At 33.0% G+C, this 22,625-nt stretch overlaps 1 protein-coding gene and 1 long non-coding RNA gene across 5 annotated transcripts; one reads left to right on the plus strand and one right to left on the minus strand.

Moving 5' to 3' along the window:
* The first annotated feature begins 7,330 nt into the window (after window positions 1–7,330).
* LOC129316266 (uncharacterized) lies at window positions 7,331–12,052 on the plus strand. 2 transcript variants are annotated; one of them, XR_008594716.1, is made up of 5 exons: window positions 7,331–8,383; window positions 8,492–8,606; window positions 8,693–8,773; window positions 11,186–11,309; window positions 11,395–12,052. It is a non-coding gene; the product is annotated as an uncharacterized LOC129316266 (long non-coding RNA). The 2 variants fall into 2 exon arrangements; XR_008594715.1 differs by having other exon boundaries at window positions 8,492–8,773.
* A 1,054-nt stretch (window positions 12,053–13,106) lies between these two features.
* On the minus strand, window positions 13,107–18,354 carry LOC129315347 (P-loop NTPase domain-containing protein LPA1 homolog 1). 3 transcript variants are annotated; one of them, XM_054958983.1, is made up of 8 exons: window positions 17,930–18,354; window positions 17,564–17,712; window positions 16,363–16,694; window positions 15,467–15,548; window positions 14,906–15,331; window positions 14,032–14,769; window positions 13,769–13,879; window positions 13,107–13,654 (listed from the first exon to the last, which is right to left on the minus strand). In XM_054958983.1, exons 2-8 carry the CDS (start codon window positions 17,708–17,710, stop codon window positions 13,244–13,246), a joined length of 2,247 nt encoding a protein of 748 aa, XP_054814958.1. In that variant the 5' UTR covers window positions 17,711–17,712; window positions 17,930–18,354; the 3' UTR covers window positions 13,107–13,243. The 3 variants fall into 3 exon arrangements, with proteins under 3 accessions (XP_054814958.1, XP_054814959.1, XP_054814957.1); XM_054958984.1 differs by lacking the exon at window positions 17,930–18,354 and adding an exon at window positions 17,814–17,867 and having other exon boundaries at window positions 13,107–13,612; XM_054958982.1 differs by lacking the exon at window positions 17,930–18,354 and adding an exon at window positions 17,814–17,867.
* Between the last annotated feature and the right edge of the window lie 4,271 nt (window positions 18,355–22,625).

Consider the following 22,625-nt stretch of genomic DNA (forward strand, 5'->3'; position numbering starts at 1 on the left):
ATAAACAAGTACTCTCTCTGTTAAAAATATAAGGCACTTTTAATCAAATTTCACCCCTCAATAAAGTTATTATTTACTTTCAAACTAATTCTATCTTTTTATATTTACCCATATTAAACACCCTACAATAAATATAAATTCATTATTAATAGGAATATTTTTGAAAAAAAAGACGATGATTATACTTCAAAAGACTAAAAATACTTTACATTTTTTAATATTTAATTTTTTAAAAAATTTCTTACATTTTTTAACAGAGAAAGTACTTAAAAACTAATCTTGATAAAAAAATTAAACATTTAAACTAATTAAAAAGTATTACCAATCAGTAACGAAACTAGGAACACATATATGGAGGGCCAAAATTGAAAATCGCCTAAAATATTCAAATATTTATTTTTCAATAAAAATCTCAGCACAAATGTTCAATAATAAAATATTTACTTCAGATAAATAATAAAATAATCGTGAGCTTCTAAAGTTTTATAATATTCCCCCTTACTTTACTGTATATATGCACAAACTGCCAATTACACACAAATAACACTTTATGCATACATATTTTATCATCATTACTCAATTATCAGCATAACAATTTACAAATCACCATTTACAATAGTCATATACAACATATGATCATACGTGAGACAATAGCCCTCCATTGCTCCGTCCAATCTTATACAATTGATTGGAATTATAGACTTATCCATAATTTAACCCATACCACGTGCTAAGCTAATTAAAGTAGATCTAAAACTCAAGCTATATTTGGTCAAAGGTATAGAATCCAAGCCCCAAACAATAACTTTCCTTCTTAAAGAACACAACGAGGAGGTGTTATTGTCCCACGTTTTTCATTTACAAACCTGACTAGGTAAGTATTGAAGAATGAAGCCCTCTTATGTCATTATCCCACATCCTCCTTTACAAACTTGGCTAGGTAAATATTAGGGAATAAGGCTTTGAAAAAAGGCCAATCACTATAGACAAAGTAGAGGCAAACCACTTGATCACAATCATGTATATATATTGTCATCATCGTCGTCATCTCCTCCACCTACCACTAGTGCCTGACATGCATATGTAACAATCACAATGCATACATGAAAACAAACTTTAAAGGAAAGAAAAAATATTATTTTGAGTTCCTGTACTTTACTCACGTTTTACTATAAGTTCTTACACTTTTTTTGAATATTTTAGGTCCCTACACTTTTATTTTTTGATATTTTAAAACTCTAAATAAACAAAGTGTAGGGATCTTGAAGGGGTTTAGAATATTGAAAAATAAAAATATAGGAACTCAAAATACTTAAAAAAAGTGTCGGGACTTGTAGCAAAATACGAGCAAAGTATAGGAATTTAAAGTTATATTTTTCCTAAAAGAAATATATAACCTCACATATTCATGAGAATAAGTCACAACCATGCTTAGCATGATTAAAGTAACTCATTAAATTTCAAAGTTAGATCCTTTACCATTTCTCAATAATTTATCACATAATCTATATACATGCATGACACACAATTAGATCATACTTGTATAAATTACTACAGAAAACAAAGTTGACACACACATGAAAAAAGCCCAAGTTACTTATTTTTCTTAAGCCTACAAAAATTTAAGCAATGAGAGTTTACAGAAGTCACACGCATGCACAAAAATATTAATACATAAGTTAAAATTGTTAAAAGATTATTTTAAAACTATTCTACTGTTATTTTAAAATTACTCTAGGATCTTGAAATCACTCTGGAGAATCCAAAATCCTATTTTAAATTGATATCCTTTTGTATAAAAATATTTTTCTATATTTATAACTAATGAATTTTTTATAACTCAATATCATTGATTTAAAATATCTATTTATCTTAAATCTTTACTCTTAAGTCTCAAATCTTAGTCTACAATTCTTCAAATTTCATAAAAGAATTTATAGACAGATATTAAACCTTCTAAAACCTCAAAATAAATTTACATCTATGTGTGTGTATATACATACATACATATATATATTCAGACTAACTATCAATCAATAAAAAATATCCAAAAATTCTAAACATTTCATCTCCTAAATTTTTCTACCATTAAGAATTTAAAAGCTAAGAGGATAGCCAAATAAAATCCAAGTCTTGAATCTCTCTGCCCCACACGCTCCTTACCGTCTCTCTTGCTCTCAGCGGCAGCGTGGTTGGAGGAAAAAATAATGGAAGAATGATAAAGAAATTTTAAAATGATCAATTAATTTAAGTTAGATCTAAAGTATCAAATTTTAAAAATATAAAACTCAATCTCTTTAATTTACAACTACATTATGATGAATTTATAACTTATTTTTTAAATTTTAATATAGTTGAAGAATAAAAAAATTATTTTTTATATTAAAATTTGGAATACAAGTTACAAATTCATCACAATATAATTACAAAATTAAAAGATAAAGTTGTAAATTCTTAAAATTTAACACTTGAGACCTAATTTAAATTAATTGATTCTTTTAAAAATTTTTTGTCATTCTTCCAAAAATAATTTGTGGCTTTGCTGTGTTCGTGTTAGGCATAGGTTAATAGAAATTCTTTTGCACTAGATCTATTTAAAAATTTCTCATTAGACATGGCCACTAAACATAAATGAATGATGAATCCAATGAATAGTTTTGAGACAAAAGAATACCATAAAATTCAAGTTAGGTAAATAAAAGTTATTAAAATAGTAATTTAAAAGTAATTTTCTCCATGAAATAGTAATAGAAAATGTGTTTATTAAAAGCTAAATAAAAGTTGATGAGGATGAAGTTGAAATTGTTAATGTAAAATTATAGTTATCATTGCATAATTAAATTGATATTATAGTCAGTTCTGATGTCAGTATCTAAACTGAAGTTATTAATTATTAAGTTGAAGCTGATAAAATAAAATCTATGCTTGTTATGGCATAACTAAATTAACAATTACACTTTCAATAATAACCAACTTTACAATCATTATTAGCAGCTTTAGTTTAAGTTCCAAAAAAAATCACGTTAACTAAGTTTTAGTGACTTCAAGATAATTATCTAATTTTATGGTATTCTTTTGTCTCAGCACTATTCATTGTATTCATTATGTCTAATGAAAATTTTTTAAATGAATCCCTTACACCACGTCATCGATAATACATTCAATAAAGTTGCATAACTCAATAAAAAAATCTCATGTGTCATTATTTTTAATGATTTTATTTTTATAATAAAATACCTATTTAATTTATTGTCTTTTTTCTCCTTATTACTATTAATATTATAATAAATTTTTATTTAATATTATATTTTTATTAGATAGATCGTGAATGACATGGTACACTGGTTGATCAAAAAAAATTTCATATCTAATTTGTTTTCAATTCCTTATATTGCATTATAGCTTGAACTCACGTAGTTACTTGTATCTCACCCTGCACGACCATTTACCACTACTAGCTAGCGTCATTTATTAACTCATCTTGAAATTTTCGTTAATACAATTTTAACATAAATCTAGACACGTCAAAATCAATCTATTTTTGATAATGGTCATAAATGTATTGAAAGGCTTTAAATGTGTAATTAAATTGTGAAAGCCCTGAAAATATGAAAATAATCCTCATATTTTCTTGCCAGGACGAGGATGAAAGCTGAAGTTGAATGTGGATTATTGGTTAAAAAAAGAAAGGGGGGGGGGTGTTGGGGGATGGAGCGTGATGTGACGATGGGGAATGCGGACGAAAACAGCGATGGTGGGAGTGGATGGTGCAAAAGCGAAGACATCCGGATCACATTGTACGGACTGGGCCACCCTCACCTCAATCAATCCATCCTCGAAATTAATCAAATTTCAAATCTTTGGATCTCATGCTTTTGAATTTACCATCCCATCTTAACCGCCTAGGCTCATGTGACTTCGTATCAATGTTTAATGTTTAAGTTAATTTAACATGACTGTATTAATTCACGGATGGCAAGAACGCAAACGTGTTACCCGTGTTCTCTAGCTAGCGTTTGCACCGATATATTTAAATTTAAATTTTAGATTCTCATATATTAATAATTTTTTGTTTGAATACTGTAAAAAAATTTCAAAGTCAAAAAGAGATGAGCTGAAATTGAATTTATAAACATAGAAGATTGAAAGTAACAATCTTATGTTTATCTTTTAATTAGTAAGAGATGAGGACAAAAGGTGAAAGGAGAGGCAAGAGTGACAGAGACAGAAAAATGTGAAGAAAAAAAGTAAATCGGAGTAGATGAAATTTCAAATAAAACTATAATCCAAAGAGAATTTGACATTATAAAAAAATTATAATAAAAAATAAAAAAGTTGCTTTAGGTTATCTAAATCCAAATCTCCAGGCATTCAAGGGTAAATGCTGTCCCAATTATACAAATTTGATCCTTCATAACAACCAAACTGTGGCTGAGGAGGGGCTAGTTTAGGGTTAATTTGAGGCGGCTGTTATGGATTTTTTTAAAAAATTATAACTAGATATCACATAAAAAAATTAATTATTATAAAATTCGTTGATAATTAAATTAAACTGTATTGACAATTAACTGTATTATTAATGTAATTTAATTTAATTATTAATAAATTTTAAAATAATTAATTTTTTATATAAAACTTTAATATAATTTTCCTTAAATTTTTTCCTCCAAACGTGAGGGAGCGATATCAATTGAAGACACTTCTTCCTGAGTACGGGAGGGGGAGTGTGTGTAAAATCCCCCAACATAATTACATTTTAAAAGTTTTTTATTTTTTATAGAATGTAGTAGTACATCATGTTGTGATTAACTAAATGCACCAACAATAATACATGTTCCATAAACTCTGCTAGAAATAATAACAAATGAAGCAACCTTATTCAAAACTTTAAAATTACAATTTTCCCCCGAAAACTTCTCTTTAAACTGTGAACAACAACCTTGATGATAGTTCCGGATTATAAATACAACTAAGAAGTCATTAATATATATATATATAAAAGGAAAATACAAGGACAAAGTCAAAAAGTTAAAATAATAACAGGAAAACAAAGGGATCGAAAAATAGCAAGGTTGTGTTCTTGAGAAGGCCAGATCCCTTAATGTTGCCATGGTGGTAAATTCAACATCATCATGACGTCACCCTTTTTATCATGATTAAATCGTTTAAAAATCAATTGGCAAGGTTGGGCACTAGTGGTTACCAGTATTCCTGTCAGTTTTATTTCGGTACGCAGAGATGCCTTCTTGTAAGATCATGGGGATATATTTGTACTCAGCATTTTTTTTTTTAATGTAAGACTACAAGAAAACCATACAAAAAGACTATAACCTAATTATATTTAAAGCCACATGGCTTTTATAGTAGGGGGATAAGTTATTGAAGATATAAATTAAATATCAAAATTTTCACTTGACATCTTATGTGCCAATACATCAACACATTTATTAGTTTTTTTTTTGTAGACTTGGTCAAAACTCAAAAATGACCTTCTAATTTCTGATGGTAAGATATATGATCTTCTTAATAATCACAGAGTGAGGATGGCTTTTATTATAGTTACAATCAATAAATGATAAAGCCTTCATAAAATCAAAATAAATATTAATTTTGGATAATTTTTCATTTTATAAAGATTGAAGCTTTCCAATATTTTCAAAAGCTCTATTATTGTGCTGTGGTAATAATCAAAATATTTAAAATTTTTTTTAATCCAATTACTCTTATCATTTTTGATGATTCTTCCATGAGCAATAACATCATTAGTACTAATTGAATTATTAATATCGAGCCTAATTCATCTAGGTTTAAGAGGGTTTCACTTTGTTTTATATATATCCACTATATCTTTTGCTTAAATAATTAGTCTTGGATTGAAGATTTAAATCATTAATTATTTATTGAGTGTAGAATAAGGCAATGTTGCTTTTTAGGACATCATCTTCAGAGTAGATATTCTTGTACATGGCTTTTCATAGATTTCAGCATACTTAGGTAAAAATTCCCTGCGGGGACGCTCTTTCTTGTTCTCAAATTACTTGTTTTGTTTTTTCCGACTTGCACATAGTATTTCATAGATTCATCGGGACACTACTTTCAGGTCATACCTGAAACAGTGCAAATAGTGCCGGTCAAAAGATTTATTAAAATAGCGCGTGATGACTTGATCAAAACGTAGGGCCATTATTCATTTGCAACTTGATTTTTCAAGGAGACGTTTTAATTATCTTCTGAAAGTTTTTTGGGATGTAAATAGAATTTCAGCATTCACGGTGATAAATGTTTTTAAAAACCCTTATTGAAATACTTAAAAATATGTGTGATTTAGGGTTATAAGTTGCAAACCTATTTACATAACAGTCCTCACTTCACTCTATCAAAGGTCTTTTTAAATTAGGCTCTAACACTCCTCACAAAGTTCACGACAGCTTTACTTAAGGTAATACTTAAGTTATTCTTCATCATACTAAAGAAGTCTTTTAAAGCTTTTTTATATTGAACTTCCAACTCAACCACCTTAAAAAAGTTATAGTTAAGTTTTATGTCATTGAATCAACAATTGGATCAATTTCTGCCAAAGCATGATTTTATTCAATAGACCAACCGATGAAAAAGTATAAATATATTTCATAAATTTTGTTTATATGTTATCCTGTGTGAAATAATGAACACAGGTGTGGTGTGGTCCTCTAATTTGGAGGGTTATGCGTGCATTCTTGGCTATGGAATCGTACGTGTGCAGTTATAACTTCTGTCCCTGTGGCGCTGTCACTTCACCGATGAACTTTCAAAGAAAACAATAATAATAATAATAGTAATAAATAAAAACTAGGGTTTGAGGGAAATTAGGAAGTGTCATAAATAAAACACTTGGTACAGTACGTATATGTACAGCTAAGCTTCAACCAATGGGCATAAGGAGAAAGCAAGAATGGGAATGAGGCGGCCAGAAATTTTTTGTGAGAACGCGTGAGCCACGTTATTTGAGGTACATCTAATTAAAATATATTAAATTATTTAAATAAAATTTTATGTAATATCATTTTAATTGATTTTATTTTTTAATACAATATATATTTATTTGGAAAAAAAATAATTTTTTCTATTATCTTTAATGTTAAAATTAATTTACAGTATTTAGTAACATCTGATATATTTTTATTAAATAAATCACAAATAATATATAGCAATTGGTCTGACTAAGAATTTGTGTGAGGCGGCCAGAGAGGCGAATTTTTTTCCACCAATGAAGCAACTCGTTGGCCTCCCGTCAATATATATACGCCTTCCCTCATCAGCTACTGTTACCACTCCAATTTCCAATTTCCAAGTGGCTCCCTTCTCTTCCAACCTTTTCCTCCACCTCGGGGTTTCAACTTAGATCTCAGGCGTTTTCTGTATTCTCCCTGTATTTATTTGCATCTTTCTTCATCCTCCAGGTTCTCCTTCCTTTCACCCACTCTTCAATCACGTATCCACTTCATAACTCGGATTCCTCTCAAGTGCAAGTTTATATAAATGTCCTCACGATCTGTCCGAGCTCAGTCATATTCTCCTTTCTTTGCCGGCGTGGCTTTTCATTTTTTTCCCGCTCCTTAGGTTTGATTCTTTCCCGACCTTCTCCGCAGAAAGAACTGTTCTTTAATCCAAAGGAAAGTGTTTATCTCGCGCACCCAAACTCTTCAAGTTTCCAAGGGAATCTAGCAATCACTTAGGTCCCTTTCATATCTTCATCGATCTTTCGTGTTGCTGCAAGGGTTCGTCCTTGTTATCTTGAAGACTTTTTTTTTTTTAATTTTTTTAAATGATTTTCCCCTTTTGTTTCGTTCGAGGGGTTGAGGTCTCCCGTGGTAGCTGGATTCCTTCCGGATCACAGGGCCTAGCGCGTGTACCAAACATGTTTGAACCCCTGGCAATAGGCCACATATACAATAAGCTCCACCAGCTCATGATCTTGCTACTAATATAAAAAAAAAGTTGCACATAAATCGATAATCAATTGCCCCTTATTTCTCCGTTCCATCTGGAGTTCCTCTTTCTAACTAGTCTCCCAGTTAGCTAAAGAGCTTGTTAACTATTTCCTGATGCTATATTCTTTTGGATGGAGAGAAGTAACAGTTGCATGGAGGGCCTGTCAGTCGTTGTTTGCGGATGTAGCATCATCAAGATTCACAAGCAAAGTGCGATCTATACTCTCTGTGAGTGTCAAAGCCATGGTCCTTTGGGAGTGAGAATCTTGATGATGCTGCATCGGCCATAAACGGCTTTAAGGTAAATTACAGGTACTATTGATTAAAAGGGAAAAGAGAAAAGGTCGGGAGGGGCACACATAATTCAGACCTTCAAAAGATAGTGTCTGCTCCACACAATTAAATATCGACAGGTGACTCTTCCTACTTTCCTTTCTGTCGCTGTCAGGTGTGGGATTTAATTATTCTTACTTCCAATTTATAACTAATACCATTTTTAATGTTAATGGTGGCGCATCAAGGGGTTGGGTGGCCCGGCCTTGCTTCTCGTGCTTGTATGGCTCCTTATGGCCCTCGCCAGCAATCCTAGGTTATCTGAGGCAAGCTCTTTTGCAGGCTCAGTTAAGTGGCTATGAGGTGATATCTTGCGTGCTGATGACTTCACAGATCTGTCATATAAATTTCATTTATTTTTTTATAGAAACACGTGTAGTGTCTTTCAGGCCGTTCAGGCGCGGAGAATTCCCTAATTTAGGGGGATTTAGAAATTGAAGAGGGAGAGAGAATTCAGATCTGTACTTGAGGTGAGTACCAATCTTTACGATTATTTTTATCTTTTTGATGAGCAGAGATGGCTACGGTTGATGATTTTCATTTAAATTTTATCTTTATTAGTAGATCATGGTACATGATGGATTGTCATCTTTTTGAGTTTTGATTCCGATTCTTTGTGCCAATAACAGTTTTCTTGGGGTTTTTGGGAATATTGTCCTCGTCGCATCTGAAAATATATCATATAATTATTATATAGTAGATGTAAAATATTTCTGTCAATTAAGTGAACGCACGGGTCATTCTTCCTAATGGTTTTGCTTCCGGAATTAAGAAGAACATTGTAAATTGAAGCTGCAATTGGGAATATGGAGATGATAAATCACGGACACTTTCTTAAATGGATTTGTTCGATCCACGATCATATCGCAGCTTTGGGTTCGACATATATGCAATGATGATGATGATGATGATGATGATGATGCATGCTCTTGTTGGGTGGAGGACCAGTACAGCTAGATGGAGATCATAGTTGGATGCTACAGTGATGGATCCACAAAAATTTATCAGAAGAAAAAATATTTATACTAAATATACGTATTAATATTTCTTAAGAAAATATAATTATAAATATTAATTAAAGTAATATATAAATAAATAATATGAAAAGTTTAAAAATATGTATTAATTTCATTTGTATCATAAAGTTATTTTTAAATATATAATTTTTACTTTTCTTATGGGGCAATTGCCCCTTGCTTGCTTCAATGGGTACGTCCTGTGGGAGCATTTGAATATACTCTATCAAACGTATGGATGAGACATTTCAGTGCTTGTATATTATTGTTTAGCTTTTGAATTTATATATGCATAATTACATATATTCTGCTAAAAATAAAAATAAATATATAGGTCTTTTCAAGCATTATACGTATGACTCTCTGTGTTCAGTCTGTTCATAGTCATGGAAATCTGGGTGCCCCCATCACTCTCTAGCTTGCCTCGGTTCGCATATTCTTGTGCGCTTTGAAGACGGTTGTGCCTCCAATTTATACATGCTTCCTCCATATTTTTTTTTTGTAAGAATTGATCCCATTGATAAATTATGGTATGATTTTTTAAGTAATATTTAAAAGGTAATTTTAATTATCTTTCATGGGAGAGAAAAATTAATATGATATTACTTTTTGAATTTGTTATATAGGGATATATTTAAAATTTTATACACTTTTATTCTTTATATATATATATATATTTTTTTTTTGCATTGATATTGATGAGGTTGATAGAAATAACTTATAAAAAGAATTTATACACCCAAAAGTTGAAAAAGTAAAAACAGAAGAATATATATTATGTATATATCAAGGCTCGCCGACTATCCCCAGATCTCTTCAATCATGAATAGAGAAATATTACAAGATTTTCCTTCGAGTGGCATCTATATACAATTCATCATAGTGGTTCTTCGTGATCGATATTTAAGCCCAGCAAGAGCTAGTTATTATGTTAATTTGGAGCAATATCTTTTCGTGTTTAGGTAATGACCCAAGAGTGATATTATTTAAGGAGTGGGCATATTTAATGTAGTAATTGGTCTGACTCGAGTGCATGGTCACAGGGAGCATCTGGCTCAGTCTTTGGATGCGGGTCTTTTAAATTGATCAGTAATTTCTTCTGATTTTGTCCAGTACTCTGGTAATGCTATCGCACAGGCGCACACATTATTGTGGTTCCTGACCTTTAAGTTGCACGTGAGCAATTCAATGATTCGAGAATACATACATGTACATTTCCTCATCGTGGTAAAGTCAGTACGTATGTATGATGAAACTTCTTTCAGGACTTAACATACATACACAATTGTTAATGAATTAACTGGCTAAATAGCCAACGAGAGCTCATTATATATGCAATGTATTAAGTTGTTGATGTGTATGTGTATTGAATTTGTAGAGCTTTTATAGTTATAAGTACTTCTGCATGTAATTGATGCAATATAATTAATTAATCGTAGATAAGATAACCATTGTTTTACAGCTACACACAAGCACATGATGTACCTTTCATATAACAATATGATGTTATTCGTTCACAAGACATATCTTCCCATTAGTGATGATGAGATCCCTTCCTTTCCTTCTTCGCACAGCCTATCCGTACATTTTATGTATAAAAGCTGCAATGCAGAGCGCATTTACTCATTCACCGGCATTGTAGTAATCATTCCATACAATTCTTTAAGTGCTCATCGATCAGTATTAGTAATTTGGAAGGTGATTAATGCTAAGACATGCATTGGATAAATATGTAAAATTTTGACCATCGGCTGCTCGGCCCCGTGTCGTTTTATTTGATCACGAGATTTTTGACCAGCGGTTGTTGAAAACCCATACTCGTAGTTTTCAAAGACAAGGGATTAATATTTCGTCTTGATGTTGCAGAGGTAGCCAGGTAGGTAGGTAGCAGCTTGATAAAAAGCATCGGAGGTTTTGCATCAAAATGGACGCGTTCACATGCCTCGATTATCTACATGTCGCGCCGCGATCCATCATCCAGTATTGTCCGGTGAGAACTAGATTGTAAAAAGATGATGGACCATAAACGGGATATCATCATTAGTCCGCGTAATTGTATTTTGCTTTCCATGCAGGCCTAAAATTTCATGATTGAGATAACAAGATAACGATTATCGTTGGTGAGAAAGGGAAGGTTTGTGATCGATTCTATTGATGATGTCAGTGAGAAGGATCGTTTAACCATTTAATTCTATTTTCCTTGGTATGGGATTTGGCCAATTGTGTTTGAATATCTTTGAGAAGGAAACAAAGCAGTTCACCATAATGTCAACCTCGATCAGACAGACGCAGCGCACAAGTTGAATAATATTGACGGGGCTGGAGATGTGGAGTTAATGAAGGCGATAAGACTTATTAAGAAGAAAATGAGAGAGCACGGATGCAAGCAAGAGGGAGGGGGATGGGACAGAGTTTGGGTTTTGGTCCCCAGTGGCAGGGTGAGTGACTGAGTGGGGTGTACATGTGGCAGGCATGCAACTCAAGGACAATCGTGGGCCCCACTCACTTCATCTTTCCAGACAACACAATCCATCCCAATAATTATTCCTCCCTGCTTTTCCAATCCTTCTTGGTTCCTTTTCGTTACAGACCATCACTTGGAGTGCTAATTCTTTCAAAGATGTTCCTTCGTGTTTTCATGGACTGAATATGTTTAAAGGACCATAATCCTTTCACATTCAGACCGACACCCACCAGTTGATTTCTTTTCCAATTTTTCATGAGACTTTCAAATTCCTCCGCTTTAATTAATTTCATCCGTATATGCACCTTAAATATTATCTCCAAAAAGGAAAAAAAACATTAGTCAGAATTTAAGGAAAATTTGATAGATTAAATTAAAACTTTTGAACTTTAAGAATTAAATTGGAATTAATATCAATTATAAAAAAAAAACCCCATGATTTTTTATAGAAAATTTATCGCTTCTACTAAAATGGTGTTATGTCAAAGCCTCAAAGGGGCAAAAAAGCAAATGCCACTCCCCATTACAAACACAATCTCTCAATTATATGTAGCAGTGATACCATCTCTATTCTCTCCTGTCTGCCCGTTCTCTCGATCACATTTCTTGAGTACTTCTTGATCGCAGGCTCTTTCTCATCTTAAGCATTCCGTGCTCCTTTCGTGCAGGCTTCTCGACGAAATATAATATTACCAGTTCAGTTATTGTTGGTTTTTTGTCCTTTCTTTAAAAATCAATTGTTTGAAAATACTCTCTCGGATCTTATTTTATAAGACACTTTTTAAAAGTAATTTTTAATAAAAAATATATAATATTTTTTGATAATTAAACTATTTTTTTGATTTTACCTTTTTTATTAGGATAAAGGTATTAATGTAGTTATATTATGATTTAAAGCTAAGGGTAAAAATGAGAGTATATCTCATCTTTTTATGATATAAAAAAATTCATTTTTTTAAAATACGTAAAATGGTTAAAAATAACCTATAACATATATAGATTGAAGAGAGTAACTTTTAAACACAATCAATTTACTAACTGGGACAGAACTTATTTCAATTTTTGAAAAAGGATTGCAAAGACGCTTCGAAAATTGTCATATGCATAGTGGAACGATGCTAGTCACAATCAGTGTCAGTCCAAATAACCTTGTATTATTGGATCATTGCTTTCAAAGCTTAAATTAGAAGAATCAGGTTTGATTCTCTAAATTCTGATCACCATAATATAATACAGTTAATAAAATTTTATCAGCCCAAAAATGTCGGCAACTTTGTATATAAATTATATAGTATGGAGGAAAAAGCACCGAAACAGCCAAAAGAGAACGGAATTGTTGGGGGAGGGGAACCCCTTACTATTATTATATACATGCAGGAGTTGGGAACGACACTGCTATTATTAGTTTAATGGTCCAACGGGGCAGAAAAGAACTTAATTTTAAAAGAAAAACTGTACAGCTACCTTTGAGGAGCACCAGAAAGAATGGGATCAATGACAGAGGATCCGCGCTTTCCAAATGCTGGGATACTGAGAGAACGTTTTCTCAGCTTGACTTGGCCGGAACCTGGAGTAGGCACATTCTTCTCACTCTTCTCCGTGAGCAGAGAATGACAAGAACACATGGGCTCCAGCATTGGCTCGCTTCTAGTTCTAAGGAAGAGATCCAGGTTCTCATGATCACAATATTTACTCCCCAAAACTGTTGTCAGCTTCCTCTCAGAATCCTCTTCCTCGTCTGACTGGTACCCATTTTCTTGCACGTCTTGCATTGCCAGATCGTCATAGTCTTCATCAGACATATTAGATTCCTCATCCACCGAGCCTACCTGTTCCCGCGAGAATGAAATTTTTGTTACAATAGAAGAGGCCTGAAATAGCATTCCTATAAAATTATTTATCATTTGGAAACTTTGCTTTAAAATTTAAGATCAGCAGTCTAGCTCTAAGGTAAATTTATGTGAATAATGAAATAAGAACCCTACCTCCTCATCGACTCTTTCATCCCTACCATCACTCAAATCCTCGTCACTGCCAACCTCGGGTGGATCATCAATCTCTTCATCACTACCATGCACTGAATGCTCCTCCTTGAGCTGAAATAGAAGAAATCCAATTTTAAACTATTAGGCAAAGCCGAATAATTATTATAAACCCAAGTTCAGAGCTTTTCCCTATTCTCTTGACAGCTAACAAGTTAATTTTCATATTTAACTAAGGAATTTATTGACAGGCTGTTCAAGTTTACCTCCTTTGCAGGTCCATCAGAAAACCTGGGTGAGCTGCAGCCAGATGAAAGATATCTACTCCCTGTTTCAGTCCCATCAGCCCTTGACTCATCAACACTTCCAGCACGACTAGTACCGCCATCACTGGGCCATGCACTGATCCCATACAGACCAAACTGAAGATTTACAGGTTCTGCCTTGCTAATCTGTAATGGTCCATACATTGGATTTCCTATTCCATTCCACGATCCATGGCCCCTTGCAGGCATTCCATTATGGTCAACTGAATTAACAGGCCAAGCCTTTGCCACAGATCCATCAGTATTAACAAGAGCCATCAGATGCCGTGAAGAGCCTTTTCTCTGTATCAGTTGGAACATTCCTTTAGAGCTCAAAGAATTGGCTGCACACTGATTCCTATATTCCTCATCAACAACAGTCACAGTACATGTGATGGGATCATATAGTTTTTCACCAGCCTCACGCCTACGGAGACAGCTGAAGACAGTAGCATGGATGGCTGCTACACTCTTATCAACATTTGTATTATTTATTTTTGGAATAAAATACTTGTCAGCACGCTTACAGAGATAATCCTGGATTGTTCTAATGTTGCGAATATATTTCACATATTTGTTTTTAGCTGGGTCCAGTGTCATATATTTTGCTCGTACAGCAAATCGTTCCAAGTGCTTGTCTTCATTTGCAATATATATCATGAATGGTATGATCGAAGGATGCTTCTTCATTAGCCCCATCTGTATGAGGAACAAGTAATTATCATTTCAAGAGAACATATTGTACATATGACTAACCCAAAAAAAAAAAAAGGAAAAACGTAGAAAGGAAGAGAGAGAGAAAGAAAAATATCAAAGAACTCAGATTTTGACATACGATAAAGTTGAGGCTCAAGTGAACACCCTCGACAACAACTGATTCTTTTCGTTCTTCCCAGCCAGTGATTAGTCTATCAAGACTGTCAATCACCATCTCACTCTGTGCCTTGTATCCTTCAACAGCCATTTGTTTTCGACTTAGCAATTCAGTGATACCAGAGGCCCCCTCTAATTTCTGTGCATCATATATTCTAGAGCTATGACCCACTGTTATTTCATCCTTTTGAATTGATCGTGACACAACAGCTAGCTTTTTGGCTTTCCTTCTGGCCTTTGCTTCTGCAACTGCTACAGGATCCAAGCACTCTCCTGCATGATAGGTAGAAGCCCATAACAAGGGGTTTTCCTTCTCATCAGCAAAACTTCTCATCATGTGCCTGATAGAGTCAGTTGATATGACTGTTGTGATTCCCAACCTGCAACCCTGAATAGAAGTTTAAATGGTTCTCATTAAAATTTATATATGTTCTACCAGTTAATAATCCTAGTCATCACAAATGTATTCCATCACTATATATTCATAATTGCAAAATAACTGCTATTTTCTTTGCAAATATACCAGCAATGCTGACAAGGTGGATTTGCCACAGCCACTAGTGCCACACAACAACACTGTTACTGATTCCTTCCGTTCCCTAATTCTGCCATCAGAGAAAATATTTATTAAAAAAGGGAAATTGTACTTCATGTCGGAAAATAACCACCTCGAAGTCAATTATCGGCAAATAGCATTAAGGGAGTTAAGTCTCTCGCTCTCTATTGATTTTTGGCATGCTAAACAGAACCAAAATTGAAGCGGGAAATCTTGACCAAAAAACAAAAAAACAAAAACAAAACAAAACAAAACAAAACAAAATGTAAGGGGAATTATTGTAACCGTGTAAACTAGAATCCAAGTCTAATAATTTAGAATTGGGAGAATTAAAGAGTTCCTTGAAAGTCTATTAACCGGATTTCGAACAAATCGAACAAGCAGTATTCTGACTACAGGAATAGAAAATTCAGAGATAGCAACAACTTAAAGAAGATACCACAGGAGGCAGAGCATATCTTAGAGGCATCACAGTTAATCAATTTGATCTTGGCGAGAATCAACTTTAAATCTCGCATATATTGCTGGTTATGTCACATTTAATGGTTAGAATTCAGACCTGGCTTAAAGCAAAAAGATATTTAAAGAAATCAGGAGATCAACATCTTGTATTCAAGAATCTGATGAAGCCATCCCATTATATAGCATTTACTTTGACATGGTGGGAATGGACCAAAATCATAATGTGCTAGCGCCAATATAAGTTATAATTTTGTTCTCTTAAAAAATGTAACTATGTGCATTAACTTTGAAGAATGGCTTTATCATAATCACACCAGCCGCGCACCCCACTTCAGCCATTTTATTCCTGTCCAAGTATATATCTTATACGGTGCTCCGTATAAAATAAAACAATCCCATACCTGCATGCTAGAACCAAGTCTGCTCTCTGGTTGGGACCCACGTACTTATACTCAGTCAAAGCATCGCAAACAATATCCAAAAAATTTTCCCTTCGAACAAATGCAGTTGTGCGCTTTTTATACAACTCAAATGGCACTCTCTTGGTTTTCTCATCTTTCCCTGAATATAATTGGTTCATACCATATGGTTTACCAAGATCAGTATCAGCACGATGACCATCTGCTTTCTCAAAATTTTCCTTTAGAGCATGCAGATCTGATGTGACCATTCCATCAGGCGTCATAGATACAGAACTCTCACTCCTTATGATTTCAAAAACCCTTTGGCTGATCTGGTAAGACGAAAGCATATTCAAGTTTAATAAATAAGAGCCAGTTCACGCCGTCAAATGACAATTAACCACAATACATCACTACATCAGCTAATCTATAAAAAAACCTTCCATGAAAGATGAGTTTCTTTAATTACTAAATTAAAGTGAAGCAATAATAGGAAAAACAATAATAGGAAAAAATAAATAAACAGCAGTTGTGGAGCAACTCAAATATAGAGACTCAAGTTTTTTTTTTTTTAACCAACGAGACTCAAGTTTTATTGAAGAGTGCACTTCAACTGGGTCATCATCAACCATTAATAAAGGAAAGAAGATATAGTGATATTTTAGACACATTAAACCTTCCAATGCTGAAGTAAAAGTATCAGACTTCCTTCTCGCCTTGGGCAACGGGAGAACAAGCACACAGGAAAATAAAATAAAATAAAATAAAATAAACACGAACAGGCCGTTGAAGTGAATAATAGTTAGGCAGCGTAAGACAGAAAAGTGTACGGGCTTCATTCAGTCAGCCAAAAACATAGAACCACCGACCAAACCCATCCATCTCGTAACAGAACGAAATAGTTCCAATAATTTTAGTTAAATTTTCACTACACGACACTAGTCTCAGAAAATTGATATTAAAAAAAACAAAGAAAAGAAATCCAGATCGACCAATGTAGATGGAGCACAAACCTTCCACCAATTGAGGGAGACATGAAAGCACAATAAACAAAAATTGTTCACGAGAAATGAGATGGACAAGGAACAGTATCAGTTTTGACGATCGAATAAATTTGAAACGGACAACAGAATCAAAATATAGATGGGTGAGCTGAACTATCAAAATGAACAAATTTATATGTCACATATAATGTGCATACCTTAAAAGCATGTCGCGCTTTACATCCCATGAGCTGCAGAGTACTCTGGAGAACAGGTCGTGAATACCTGAACGACTCCCTATCATTATCTTTCTCAGCAACGTCGTCTACCACCACAATGAACACTATTTTTCCCACCTCAGCCATCCCTACACAATGATATGGCAGAATGAATCAGAAAAAGGAAAGCGCGCATGCAAAGAATGATAGTGATACCAAAATCAACAGTAAGCAAAAGACAGGGACTGACAAAGGAAAACGACATTGACGCTAAGTGGACCCATAATAAACACGTTTAATAATAGATAAACCGGGGACAAATGACAGAGAAGAAAAGAAAAGGAGACGCGGGCATGGAGACTTAACGGCAATGTGAAGCTTGGGACAATGAGAGAGGCTTGGGAGAATGAAAAGGGAATAGGGTAGGTTCTAGAAAGCGGGAGTATGGGGCAATGTGAAAAGGCGAGGCTTGAGAATGCAGAGAGATCGGCTCGTGGGCGTCGAGAATTCTGAAATCTGAGCGACTGAGAGTTGGGTTCCACGCATCCACGCGAACGATGCTCCACGAGTCGCTCTGGTTTTGATGATGCGCCACCGCTTTCTCGCTCCAGAATCGAAATGACCGATTTCGCCTTCGGGCTCGGCGCGATTTTCATCTTCCACCTCCGGGACACGCTTCTTTTATGGCGGGAGAATCTGGCGGTGGGCCCCGACTTCGCCAAGGAGATCAAGGCGGGGTAGGTTCTGTAATTTCACTCTCCAGGTGGGGCCCAGTCGGGCCTTTCATCCTCCTAATTCCCCTGCCATTTTTAATTATCATTTATAATCATAATCCCAAACGGATTCCTACCATCAACGAAATTGATGGTATGTCTCGTTTTGTGTAAGTTAAAATTGTGATTTGGGTAAAACTTGATTTTAGGCAAAGTTGAGGTTGCCCCAAAAAAAAAAAAAAACAGGCACATGTTTCTTCTTTCTTAATTGTGATTTTCAGTTAAATGGGGTTTGTAAAAAAATTATGCCATTTGGTAACCACTTTTAGCATGACATGATTTGGGCTTTGAGATCGTGCTCTTCAACCTCCCTGCATTTTTCCAAACACCGTTGATTTTTTTTTTTTTTTGGGTCAAGGATGAACATATTAATTTATTCTTTAATCACTATGGTGCACATGTGCCACATGTGCATTGGATTCAAGACAATACTAATATCATTTAAAAAAAAATACAGTATATGATGTAGAATGTATTAATAAAACAAATCATAAAAAAACATAATTATAAATGAAAAAATCAAACATAAATCTACTTGTAGCTTTTTGGATAGTTAACACCACATATATAAACTATATAACCATCTCCTTTTTCAATATTTTAAGACATTTTTAACAAATTATATAATAAATGAATTAATTAATTTTTGTTAAAATCACAATTTTTTTTATATTTTTTAAAAGGATGTCTCAACTAAAAAAATTCATTCACTACACCATTAATAAAAAATCTCGTTAATAGCATATCGAAAAGTCTAAATTATTTTATATTTTTTTAACATCTTGTCATAAAAAATTGTTTCATATTTTTTAAACGAGGGGGTAACTTTCTTTGCTTTTACTGCTCATCACAGTTACTCAGTTAGTTGATTTATTTCCTGATACTGATAAAAATACTTCCAATTTTATATTTTTGCTAGTATAAATAGTCACAAATTATTATGAACATAAACAACGTGTTTCTTAAAATTTAACTTTTTTTTTTTATTGACGGGTAGATATTGACAAATAAAATAAAATACTTAATATTTATTAATAAATATAATATATATTTTTAATTGATAATCGATAATTAAAAATGCATTGAAGTATTGTCTAAGATAATTGACTTTGATTTTGAAAATATAGTACATATACAAAAATATATATATATATATATATTTTTTTTTCTACCTCTGTGAATTGAAATAATGATGCTTCAAAGCTTAATCACGCGCATCAGCACGCAACTGTTTTTATTACGGTAATAATATTGGAATACGTTGATTCAAATATTTTTACTTTTCAATTCACGAGTGTCTAAAATCTTAACCCCTATGGAGAGTCCACCCTCACACGAGACGAGATTGTGCTGCCTGCACTCAGATTTGAGAAAGTGAGAAGAGGGGAACTGAAGGGAAGGTGGAGAGAATAATTTTGGCTGGCGACAGAAGAATTTCTTCACCGGATGCACGTCTCATTTCTGCTCTATTCAATTAGAATATTTCAATTTATTTAATTAAATAAAATATTAAATAATTTATTTTAATTGATTCTATTCTAATAATAAAATATTTGTTTAATTTTTTTAATTGTTTATTATCATTAATATCAAAATCAATTTATATATAGTGATATTTAAATGTTATATTTTTATTAGATAAAATACAAATAATATGTGTCAATTTAGCACTGATAATTCAAACCAAACTCAACTGATCAATCCAAACTCATTTAAAAAAAGTTAAGATTAAACTTGATAATATAAACTTTTTTAAAAAAATAAAACACTTTAACTTCAATACAAATAAGCTGAGCATCAAAATTATTATTTATATATATATATATTTAATAATTCAAGTTAAGTTTAAACGGTAAGTCCAAATTCATTTGAAAAAAAAATAAAGATGAGTTTAATAATATGAAATTTTTAAAAAATTAGCATATTTTAAGACTGATCTCCGTTGATGCACGTGTTGATTAAGGCCGAGCAATTGCAACACGTGGAATGCGGGTCCTACCTGCACTAATTTGCAGGGATGATGGAAGGACCTTTTTTTTTTTTTTTTTCCTTGGGCCAGAAAGAACGTTCCTTATTGAATGATACTTCCATGTTCAACTCACGTCCCCACCCAACATGCATTGTTATAATTATAAAACAGGAATACAAAAAGTATACATCTCTCCATTAAAAAAAGAAAGAAAGAAAGAAACAGAAAAGAAAGAAATACACAAATATATCCTAAATTTAAATTGTAGCCAAAAAAAAGAACATCATATATTATGATTCGCCTTATTTAATACGCTTTTGCCGCCCGAGCCTGGAAGCGGCCCTCCCTATGCTCAGTGCTCAGAGCGACGGTACGGACTACACGGGGAGATAATTTCAAAAGCAAAAACTATCCACGTCCTATTGTTATTGATAGAAAAATATAATCAAATAAACAAAAAAAAAAGGAGTATATTGAGTTCTTCCCCCATTAAAATTTTTTGCTTGTAAAAACATTAAAAGAGATTTTAGTCCCCTTGCTTCATGTTTTATTTTCACTTTGGCCCTTTCATTGATTAGCTTGGATTCGTTGCTGCTGCCGCCGTTGTTATAATATTGGTGGCACGCCGCACACAGACAAACATGTTAAGGAACCAAAAAGAGGGAAACATAAAGAAAAGATGATGCCCAGTTATATTATTTGAAATGGGAAAAGGGGCAAAGAGAAGAATATATACTTTGATCATGTTTGACGGTCAAGAACTTCCTCCCCCTTTTGCGTGATGATTAAGGAAAAGAAATTGTAGGTAGCTATGAACGATGGTGAAGCTGATTACATGGCAAGTATATCTAAAGACACATAAATGATGAGATATATGGATTAACAAACAGCAAAGGCTTTTTTGAGTTTGATCTACCTGGCTCTCTTTCCTTTTCATTTTCTCAGCCGTCCATTTTGTTTTTTCCTTTTTAATTTTACTCTGTTATTTTAGTTCTCCACAATAAACAAATGTGTACTAGAGGCTCATATATCAGCACTCTTCTTCGCTTTCTTTCTCTAAAGAAGAGTGTTTTAGCTTTTGTGTGAATCGTCCCTTGGAGTTGTTGAGCCAAGATTTTGAAATTAACAACATATGACACCAAGTGTGGGGGGTAAATGCTTAAAAGCAACTCTTCGAAGTTCAAGGCGAGAAATGTGGAATGCTCTTCCTTCAATACATCGTTAGTGTTTGGCTTTAGCTGTAATAAAGGTTAATTTATAAAAGCCACGTTTTGTGTTGGAGGGAATTATGCTTCGTAATCAAAATCAAGATTGAAGTTGTTTAAAGATAAAGACCTTAAATTTCTGAATTTATCTTGCAGAGTCAAAATCATTTTTTGGAAACGAAAGAAGTGTAATAACTAACATGCCCGTGAGTCATAGAATTTACCATTAATACTCACGTATAGGAAATTTTTAGAGCGCAAAAGTCTAAATTTCCTATGTATATGAAACTAAACAATATAAAATATTTGTTTTTATAGGCATTTTAGTCATCACACATTGTTGTCAAACTTTTGGTAAATGACCTTGGTCTCACAAAATAATTACATAATTTTTTACTGTTTCTATAAATAAGTTGTCCTTAAAATAATTCTTCCTTTGTTTTTCTAGGAGTCTAAATCGCCACGAGCCTTCTTAATCCATCTATTTCGTATAATCTAGATCCGTAAATATGCGATCGTCAGGCTGGGTTGGGCGCAAGAGTCAGGCTGCTGAATTGTTGGTTAATCCATTAGTCGACTGATACGGCCCACGGGTTGCAAGATTTAATGAAGGAAAAATGACGATGAACAACCACTAGATACAATTAATTATACTGTAAGATCGGATGATTCTGATATTAATATATAAGATCAAAAGACCTGAATGTAATTAAAATTTATGATGAAAAGATAAAGCTACCCTCATATGCATGTATATACTCTTTCAACAACTCTCTATTAAAATAAAAAAAGATCTCATTTTTAATTTAACATCAATTATTATTTTTATTAAGAACTTTAAAAAAGTAATTTGGTAGTCAAGACGAACGAGAATTGTGATGCAGTAAATATATTCTATTTTTATTTTAATAATAATTAATTTTTTATTAATAATTTTAAAAAATTAACTTGATGGTGCAGATAAATAAGTACTATAATTTAGTAAATAAGACTCATTCAAGGAAAAAAAAAATTTCATTTTCACTATAACAATAATCAATTTCTTTATTAATAACTACAAAATATTAATTTGATAGAAGAATTGTTGTAATATAGTGAACAAATCTCTATTAAAA

This window comes from Prosopis cineraria, unplaced genomic scaffold, assembly GCF_029017545.1.
Source record: "Prosopis cineraria cultivar Desert tree isolate PC_DT_omini unplaced genomic scaffold, ASM2901754v1 PC7, whole genome shotgun sequence".
NCBI lineage: Eukaryota > Viridiplantae > Streptophyta > Magnoliopsida > Fabales > Fabaceae > Prosopis > Prosopis cineraria.